The sequence below is a fragment of the Oncorhynchus clarkii genome, chromosome 15 (assembly GCF_045791955.1).
Source record: "Oncorhynchus clarkii lewisi isolate Uvic-CL-2024 chromosome 15, UVic_Ocla_1.0, whole genome shotgun sequence".
NCBI classification, from domain to species: domain Eukaryota; kingdom Metazoa; phylum Chordata; class Actinopteri; order Salmoniformes; family Salmonidae; genus Oncorhynchus; species Oncorhynchus clarkii.
The window spans coordinates 31,770,489-31,780,883 of NC_092161.1; the positions used below are offsets into that span (position 1 = coordinate 31,770,489).

The following is a 10,395-nucleotide window of genomic DNA, read 5'->3' on the forward strand; positions in this document are numbered from 1 at the left end:
ATATATACACAAATTTGTTTACATCCCTGTTAGTGAGCATTTCTCCTTTGCCAATATAATCCATCGACCTGACAGGTGTAGCATATCAAGAAGCTTATTACAGAGGTGCACCTTGTGCTGGTGGCAATAAAAGGCCACTCGAAAATGTGCACTTTTGTCACACAACACAATGCTACAGATGTCTCAAGTTGAGGGAGCGTGCAATTGGCATACTGACTGCAGGAATGTCCACCAAAGCTGTTGCTAGATAATTAAATGTTAATTTCTCTCCCATAAGCCACCTCAAATGTCATTTTAGAGAATTTGTCAGAACATCCAACCGGCCTCACAACATTAGACCACGTGTAACCACTCCAGCCCAGGACCTCCACATCCGGCTTCTTCACCTGCAGGATCAACTGAGACCAGCCACCCGGACAGCTGATGAAACTGTGGGTTTGCACAACTGAATAATTTCTGTACAAACTGTCAGGAAAGTCTGGGAAGCTCATTTGCATGCTTTGTTATCCTCACCAGGGTCTGACCTAACTGCAATCCGGCATCGTAACCAACTTCGATGGCCACTGGCATGCTGGAGAAGTGTGCTCTTCATGGGCGAGTGGTTTACTGATGTCAACATTGTGAACAGAGTGCCCAATGGTGGCAGTGGGGTTATGGTATGGGCAGGCATAAGCTAAGGACAACGAACACATGCATTTTATCGATGGCAATTTGAATGCACAGGGACACCATGACGAGATCCTGAGGCCCATTGTTGTGCCATTCATCTGCCGCCATCATCTCATTTTTCAGCATGATAATGCACAGCCCCATGACTCAAGGATCTACACACAATTCCTGAAAATGTTCTAGTTCTTCCATGGCCTGCATACTCACTAGACATGTCAGCCATTGAGCATGTTTGCGATGCTCTGGATCGACGTGTAAGGCTGTGTGTTCCAGTTCCCACCAATATCCAGCAACTTCGCACAGCCATTGAAGAGGAGTGGGACAACATTTCACAGGCCACAATCAAAAGCCTGATCAACTCTATGTGAAAGAGACATGTCGCGCTGCATGAGACAATTGGTGGTCACACCAGATACTGAGTGTTTCTTTTTTTTATCCACGCCCCTAACCTTTTTTTTAAGGTATCTGTAACCAACAGATGCATATCGGTATTCCCAGTCATGTGAAATCCATAGATTAGGGCTTAATGAATTTACTTCAATTGACAGATTTTCTTAAAACGAACCGTAACTCATTAAAGTCTTTAAAATGGTTGCGTTTAGATTTGTGTTCAGTGTAGCTACAGAAACAACGACGTGTAGAAAATGTTTTACCCTTGAGTATACTTCCTGCATGTAACTTTAGCCCAGCTTGATTTTATTTCATTTGATTATGTAAATAGGCATATTTAACAGAAATGGGATTCCAACATATGGCCTTCACACTCCCATTCGTAACTATTGCCTTTGATTTCGTAACATCCCTAGGAACCCTGTTTTGTCTAAATAATAACGCGGAAACAAAGTAACAAACGCTAAATTGTGTATTCCGTGCAAGTCTTTTTCATCCGTGATACAATTTCGGTGACAATGAATGCAAATCAAAAGGTGACGGACGGGGCTTTGGAGCTGAATATTTAATGGTCTTCGTCAGAATCACAGATGTAGTCGACATCGCAATCAAGTACGAAAGTTGTAGGCCGATTAATTGACAGTTGAAATGAGACTCTCAACCAGGTTTTAGTGTTTATGACGCATCATGAATACAGTAGTACTTTCACAGGGAACGTGAACAAAATCGGAATAAGGATCTGAATAAAATCATTCTCCTTCAATGCCCTTCCCAGTTTCCTTTGTTTTTCGCTTCACCCCTTCCATAGAAATGGCTGTGACGTCTGTCATGTGTCAAGACTATCAAGTGTCATGTGTTCTGTTTGCATGAGTTAAAAGCTTCTTCTCTCTCTCTCTACACACTGCAGGATGCTTCAAATCAGAAGCTTCCCCTGTGACAGACCTGTCTGAGCTCCGCTGAACACTGCTGAACATGACCCAGCCCAATGTGAGCCTGGTGACTGCCAACCTCAGCGGGGCCTGGGCCAGGGCCGGAAGCGACGACCTAGGGTATGGAGCAGGGAACTTCTATCGTCCGTTCTCAGTGTTCAGCGTGCTAACTCTCACCCTGCTAGCCATGCTGGTGGTGGCCACCTTCGTGTGGAACCTCCTAGTTCTCCTCACCATCCTGAGGGTGCGTACCTTCCACCGCGTGCCCCACAACCTGGTGGCCTCCATGGCCATCTCGGACGTGATGGTGGCCGCCCTGGTCATGCCCCTGAGCCTGGTGCACGAGCTCAACGGGAGGCTGTGGAAGCTGGGCCGCGTGCTCTGCCAGGTATGGATCTCCTTCGACGTGCTCTGCTGCACGGCCAGCATCTGGAACGTGACGGCCATCGCCCTGGACCGCTACTGGTCCATCACCAGACACTTGGAGTACACGCTCAAGACCCGCAAGAGGATCTCCAATGTGATGATTGCTCTTACCTGGCTGTTGTCCTCCGTCATCTCCCTGTCGCCGCTGTTCGGCTGGGGGGAGACCTACTCGGAGGAGGGCATGGAGTGCCAGGTGAGCCAGGAGCCCTCCTACACTATCTTCTCCACCTTCGGAGCGTTCTACCTGCCGCTGTGCGTGGTGCTCTTCGTCTACTGGAAGATCTACAAGGCTGCCAAGTTCCGTATCGGCTCGTGCAAAACCAACACCATCACGCCTATGGCTGAGGTGATTGAGGTACTTTTGTTGCTACAGTATAGTCTTACTCAGCGTGTTAAACTGGTTGAAGTTACATCAAAGTGATGTTATTCATACCAGTGTCTGGTTGTGACGATGTCTTCTTCAACCAGTTTTGCCTGCTGGGTGGTTGGATGTTTCATGTGGGATCCACATGATGAATTACCAGTAGACTAGCTTGACATTAATATTGAGTTGATTTTATTATATTATTATTACATTGACACACTCCTAAAGCTCCTCGGGCAATTTTGCCAGACTTAATCAATCAACCTTGACCAATGTTCAGATAATGGTTGCGCATTTGAACACGATCTAAAAAAATTATCTGAATGTACCTCAATGATATCAGTGTCATTATAGCTCTATCATATCTGCTCGTGAGTGCATATCACATTATCATTGACTGATGAGACTGTACTGTAGCTCTCAAATTGGTTGCTGGGCAATTAGTGGAAAACCATGTCATCTGTATAATATATTCTGAGCTGTTCTGATGGTGCTGTGATGCTGCTGCAGGGCTCTGGGATGTGAATTGTTCTTTAATGCTTGTCAGCGTGTACTGTATCTCATACTCAACAGACCAATTCACCTGGAGGCATACACAAGTGCATGTATGGACATAGGCCCCCACACACGTGCACATCCGCACACAACTACACAAATCACAGTCAACATGCAAAAACAATCCCTTGATGTGAAGGATCTTTTTTTTCAAGGATCTTTGGCTTTTTTCACACTATCTCTCTCTCTCACACACACACACACACGCGCACATACAAATGCACACATGCACGCGCGCACACACACACACACACACACACACACACAGAGGGAAGAAACAAAAAGACAGTAACAAGGGAGGGAGGCAGTTGGTATAACCCCTGTTAATCGCTATAGGCACAGTGGCCTGTAAACACCCAGCATGTTTAACAAGGCTAGGGACCACTGCGCCTTCCTCACCACAGCAGCTCCCTCTAATCAGCAGGGACTCTGACAGAGTCCAGAGACCCAGGCCTTGTCCTAAATGGCACACTATCCCTATATAGTGTACTACTTTTTGACCAGGGCCCAATGGGCTCCGGTCAAATGTAGTGAACTATATAGGGAATCGGGTGCAATTTGGAACGCAGACTCACTCAACAAGCCCAAACTAATTTATTAAATCATGCCATTTATTTACTCTGTTCAAAGGGAGCTGCCTCCATGCTGCCTTCACTCTCTCATGTTATATACAATAGGCAAACAGAAAACATAGGCCTTTGAGCTTGGCTGGTTTGTTTTGTTTTGAGACTAAGGGGAGAGAATTGGCTGGTACAAAACAGCATCAACTTATTAAGACTATAGACACCTATTTCAGGCTATTTCATCCACCGACTGATTTGGAGACACCTCATTTGTCAGTTAAAAATAGGCTTCTTATAGCTCGGTAGGTCTTTGGAATTTCATATATTCGTCCACAGAATATGGAAAATATTCTGTTGTAGGTTTTATTCAATTATACCACAACAATTATTTGCATAATACTGAGCAGTCGTAAAATAGAAAAACAAATTGGCGCCTAACGACTATTTATCCCCGTACGCCCGCTGTAGACACCCCATCTACAACAACATAGCTCAGGCAGTAGGAAGCTCTCTCATCCATTTATATGCAGATGATACAGTCTTACACTCAGCTGGCCCCTCCCCGGATGTTGTGTTAAACACTCCACAACAAAGCTTTCTTAGTGTCCAACAAGCTTTCTCTGCCCTTAACCTTGTTCTGAACACCTCCAAAACAAAGGTCATGTGGTTTGATAAGAAGAATGCCCCTCTCCCACCGGAGGGTTTACTACCTCTGAGGGTTTAGAACTTGACGTAGTCACCTCGTACAAATACTTGGGAGTATGGCTAGAGTAGACGGTACACTGTCCTTCTCTCAGTACATATCAAAGCTGAAGGCTAAGGTTAAATCTAGACTTGGTTTCCTCTATCGAAATCGCTCCTCTTTCACCCCAGCTGCCAAACTAACCTTGATTCAGATGACCATCCTACCCATGCTAGATTACGGAGACGTAATGTATGGATCAGCAGGTAAGGGTGCTCTCGAGTGGCTAGACATTCTTTACTATTCGGCCATCAGATTTGCCACCAATGCTCCTTATTGGACACATCACTGCACTCTATACTCCTCTGTAAACTGGTCATCTCTGTATACCTGTCGCAAGACCCACTGGTTGATGCTTATTTATAAAAACCCTCTTTGGCCTCACTCCCCCCTATCTGAGATATCTACTGCAGCCCTCATCCTCTACATACAACACCCGTTCTGCCAGTCACATTCTCTTAAAGGTCCCCAAAGCACACACATCCCTGGGTCACTCCTCTTTTCAGTTTGCTGAAGCTGGTGACTGGAACGAGCTGCAACAAACACTCAAACTGGACCGTTTTATCTCCATCTTTTCATTCAAAGACTCAATCAAGGACACTCTTACTGACAGTTGTGGCTGCTTTGCGTGATGTGTTGTGTCTACCGTCTTGCCCTTTGTGCTGTTGTCTGTGCCCAATAATGTTTGTACCATGTTGTGCTGCTGCTATGTTGTGTTGCTACCATGTTGTTGTCATGTTGTGTTGCTACTAGAGGTCGACCGATTATGATTTTTCAACGCCGGAACCGATACCGATTATTAGAGGACCAAAAAAAACGGAACCGATTAATCTGACATGTTTTTGTTGTTGTTGTTGTTGTAATAATGACAATTACAACAATACTGAATGAACACTTATTTTAACTTAATATAATACATCAATAAAATCAATTTAGCCTCAAGTAAATAATGAAACATGTTCAATTTGGTTTAAATAATGCAAAAACAAAGTGTTGGAGAAGAAAGTAAAAGTGCAATATGTGCTATGTAAGAAAGCAAAAGTTTCAGTTCCTTGCTCAGAACATGAGAACATATGAAAGCTGGTGGTTCCTTTTAACATGAGTCTTCAATATTCCCAGGTAAGAAGTTTTAGGTTGTAGTTATTATAGGAATCATAGGACTATTTCCCTCTATACCATTTGTATTTCATTAACCTTTGACTACTGGATGTTCTTATAGGCACTTTAGTATTGCCAGTCTAACAGTATAGCTTCCGTCCCTCTCCTCGCTCCTCCCTGGGCTTGAACCAGCAACACAATGACAACAGCCACCATCGAAGCAGCGTTACCCATGCAGAGCAAGGGAAACAACCACAGGCTCAGAGCGAGTGACGTTTGTAACACTATTAGCGCACGCTAACTAGCTAGCCATTTCACTTCGGTTACACCAGCCTCATCTCGGGAGTTGATAGGCTTGAAGTCATAAACAGCGCAATGCTTGACGCACAAGGAAGAGCTGCTGGCAAAACGCACTAAAGTGCTGTTTGAATGAATGTTTGCGCTCCTGCTTCTGCCTAACACCGCTCAGTCAGATACTTAGATACTTGTATGCTCAGTCAGATTATATGCAATGCAGGACATGCTAGATAATATCTAGTAATATCATCAACCATGTGTAGTTAACTAGTGATTATGATTGATTGTTTTTTATAAGATAAGTTTAATGCTAGCTAGCAACTTACCTTGGCTTACTGCATTCGTGTAACAGGCAGTCTCCTTGTGGAGTGCAACGAGAGAGAGGCAGGTCGTTATTGCGTTGGACTAGTTAACTGTAAGGTTGCAAGATTGCATCCCCCGAACTGACAAGGTGAAAATCTGTCGTTCTGCCCCAGAACGAGGCAGTTAACCCACCGTTCCTAGGCCGTCATTGAAAATAAGAATGTGTTCTTAACTGACTTGCCTCGTTAAATAAAGGTATTTTTAAAAAATCGGCAAATCGGCGCCCAAAAATACCAAATTCCAATTGTTATGAAAACTTGAAATCGGCCCTAATTAATCAGCCATTCCGATTAATCGGTCGACCTCTAGTTGCTACCATGCTGTGTTGTCATGTGTTGCTGCCATACTATGTTGTTGTGTTAGGTCTCTTTATGTAGTGTTGTGGTGTCTCTGTTGTCGTGATGTGTGTTTTGTCCTATATCGTTAAAAAAAATATATCCCAGACCCCGTCCCCGCAGGAGGCCTATTGCCTTTTGGTAGGCCGTCATTGTAAATAAGAGTTTATTCTTAACTGACTTACCTAGTAAAATAAAGGTTAAGTAAAAAATAAATAGTTTTCATAGAAATGTATCTGACAGTCAGATATTACCCCCTGTGGGGGGGTTTGAGTTACTCTTGTCATTTTAGTGTTTTAAGTCTTTGGCTTGTAGTGTGATTTTGCCCCTGTGGTCTTTCAGCTGAATTCATTTTGTCATTCCTTTTCTATGGGGAAAAGTTAGGCTGTTTTCGATTTGGTATTACAGTTTGCATACATGGGTCTTTGGCTCAAGGTCAGCCCAGTTAACTTCGTGGACAAAAGGAGTCATGACTGAGGCGTGAAAACATCTAAGCACAATGAACCATGCATACCACAATAGGGAGGGAGCCCTACCGGAAATTTCACACACAATTACACCCACTGGTCACAGACGTCAGTTCAACAACTCATTTTAATTGACCTTTGATTGAGTTGTCAACTAACATGAATTCAACATTAAATCAACAAAAACTTTACCATGTCATTGATTTTAGTTTAGAAGTTGGGTGATTAAAAATAGCAAAAATACAGAAATTACATTATGTTGATGACAGTGGGAACAATGTTGATTCAACCAGTTTGGGCCCATTAGTGCACATTCCTTTTGCAATTCTAACATGTCCGCATCATTAACCTGTTTCCAATGCGTTTTAAATGTCATTTAAGAACAAAAAAAGACAGCTTTTCAGGTGTTTGTGAATATAAAGACAGGTTTAATACATTTTTTTTATACGGTACAATTCAAGTTGTGTTACAGTGACATTTGTTACAGTGTAATTATTGTATTTCCAACATGTTCTAACATGGACATGTCTGGTAGGCTAGTCTACCTCTGAGTGGATTGGAGGTAGGTCTGGTCTTACTTTCAACCCATCTCTAAATGCAATCCCTTAACCCCCTGGTGTGGCTCAGTGGAGTAGAACCACTGTGGTCTAATAGGAAATTACATTGATATTTATTCTACCGTTACTTGGTATGCAAAAGGGATCCGCTATGATTAATCCAGTTGAGCCTATGAAACAACATCAAACAATAATTGCTATTGCGTATGTATTGTGTATGACTTAAGTTTGCATGTCTTAAACTCAACAGTAACTTAGTTAAGTCACTTAGTTACTGATAGTTAGCTTCCTCTTTGTACAACAAAAAATTACATTTGACCAAGTGAACCTTAATCTATTGTCTGGAGTCAAGCTTTCATATATAGTCCCAGATTGGCCATGCATGGGATCAAAATGATAGTTTTAACCATGTACATCATTTATTTGGGGCTGTGCTGTGTGGTATGACTGTGATGTGTGGTATGACAGTTAAACTAAGCGTGTGAGGCATTTATAATTTATATTCTTCAAGAGTCCATGGCTATATATCCTTCATTTAGAAGTACACAAATTGATGTGTCAACGCCAGATTGACCCTTTAAACTGCATTATTACACTGCCCTTCAATTTGGCATCGGCAACTTACCCCCAGCCACTGTGCTTTTAACCTCCTACCCTCTGCTGCAAATTGATTATTTTGATTGTTTGTTTTATTGTTTTAATTGACCAGGCCTACATCCCAAATGGCACCCTATCCCCTATTTAGTGCACTACTTTTGACCAGGGCCCGTCTGGTGTCATTTGGGACGCAACCCCAGATGTGATCTGCTGGGAGGAAAGTGTAGGTTTATAAACAGCTCATGCAGAATGACCTGAAGGGGTCAGGTGTAGAGAGAAACACTACTCCATCAGGCTCAACATAACAGTGCAGCTGACTAGAGAGGAGAAATGGGAGGATAGATTGAAGCATAGTGTTTTCATTCCATTACTTCCATTTAACAGCACTCTCTGTATGAGTCACAAGTGCAGGTTGATGGCTTGAGTTCTGGCAGGAGGTTGGAGTTTATGCAAACGTATCGTTTGGCTCAATGATTGATTCATTAGAGGCTATTTTGCTTGTTTTTGCTTGATTTGTTAATTTGCCTATTGGATTCAGCTAGCTGACTGGTTGCTCAATTAACTCATTCATGGCTGGTTCTTTTACTAATGTGAGTATAGATTGGTTGACTGATTTGACTAACTGACTAACTGACTAATTGACTGAGAACAAAATAAAGTGTGGAATACAGTGTCTCAAACGGTAAAACTGAAAGCCTGCGACAACCACTGACTGATTGGTCTGTTCTTTAACTTATTTTAGTAATGTGAGTATCAATTGGTTGACTGATTTGACGGACTAACTGATTGACTAACTGGTTGGCGGACTGATTTGATTGACAGGTGAAGGAAACGTCGCGGCAGCCCCAGATGGTGTTCACAGTGCGCCACGCCACTGTGACCTTCCAGACAGACGGCGACACGTGGCGCGAGCAGAAGGAGAAGAAGGCGGCGCTGATGGTGGGCATCCTGATTGGCGTCTTCGTCCTCTGCTGGATCCCCTTCTTCCTCACGGAGCTCATCATCCCGCTGTGCCACTGCGACATCCCGCCAATCTGGAAGAGCATCTTCCTGTGGCTGGGCTACTCCAACTCCTTCTTCAACCCGCTTATCTACACCGCCTTTAACAAGAACTACAACAACGCCCTTAGGAACCTGTTCTCCCGTCAACGCTGAGGCTGAGGGCTAAAGGTTGAGGGCTAAAAGACAATGAGGGCTAAAGGTTGAGGGCTAAAAGACAATGAGGGCTAAAGGACAAAACAGATCATGCCAAATAGCTGTTAAAATCAACGGGTGGCCGTCCAATTGTCTCTGACCACAGAACATTGGCCATCATTTTCTGTTAATTTAAAACTAAGGCTGAGGCTGGGGATAAGGCAGAGGCGGAGAATGGGGCTGTCTTGAAAAAAAACACACCATTACATGATCGAATTGATGTCACAGGAATGGTGTTGAGGGGGGTAACGTTCCTTAGATACACCATAGACTGAAAACAAAATAAATATGGTTCTCTCATAAACCATAGGACTCAACTACAAACCATGGCCAGCTAGCACATTTGGTTCCTTGGAAGTTGTGGGAACGTACATTTTTGTTTTCCCATTGGTTCTGGGAATGAAGCCATACGTTTCCTGACTGTTAAAACTCAATGTTTTTTTAAACGTTCTGAGAATGGAAGTGAAAATTTCACCTGTTCTGGGAACTTACATTTTTAGGTTGCAGAGAGGTTCTGAGAACATTTTTCTATTGTTCCCTGAATGTTAAATAACACTGCTAGTTTAACTCCAAGCACAGATAGAACATTATTTGGAAAGGCATTAATCATGCAAACACATTTCTTTCTTCTTGTGGCATGATGTCAGTCAGATTCAAACCTATGATCTTCTGCTCTCTATCCATGGAATTAGTCCACTGCACCACCAGGAACAAGCTATTAATTTAAACAGACCCTATTTCAAAGGAAACAAGCCCTCATTAAGAGCAGGTGTGGCCAATTGTAGGTGTGGCCAATTAGTAGGTGTGGCCAACAAACCTGAACAGACTTAACAAGATTTTTGTTGATTG

The 10,395-nt window shown here is 43.2% G+C and overlaps 1 protein-coding gene across 1 annotated transcript; it reads left to right on the forward strand.

The window, feature by feature from the left end:
• Positions 1-2,031: 2,031 nt before the first annotated feature.
• On the forward strand, positions 2,032-9,701 carry LOC139366777 (5-hydroxytryptamine receptor 5A-like). Its single transcript, XM_071104482.1, has 3 exons — positions 2,032-2,769; positions 9,175-9,522; positions 9,554-9,701. Exons 1-2 carry the CDS (start codon positions 2,032-2,034, stop codon positions 9,505-9,507), a joined length of 1,071 nt encoding a protein of 356 aa, XP_070960583.1. The 3' UTR covers positions 9,508-9,522; positions 9,554-9,701.
• The last annotated feature ends 694 nt before the right edge of the window (positions 9,702-10,395 follow it).

Coding starts and splice junctions, on each gene's coding strand:
- LOC139366777 (XM_071104482.1), top strand. CDS start 2,032: ATGACCCAGCCCAATGTGAGCCTGGTGACTGCCAACCTCAGCGGGGCC. Junction 2,770..9,174: donor CTATGGCTGAGGTGATTGAG/GTACTTTTGTTG, acceptor TTTGATTGACAG/GTGAAGGAAACGTCGCGGCA.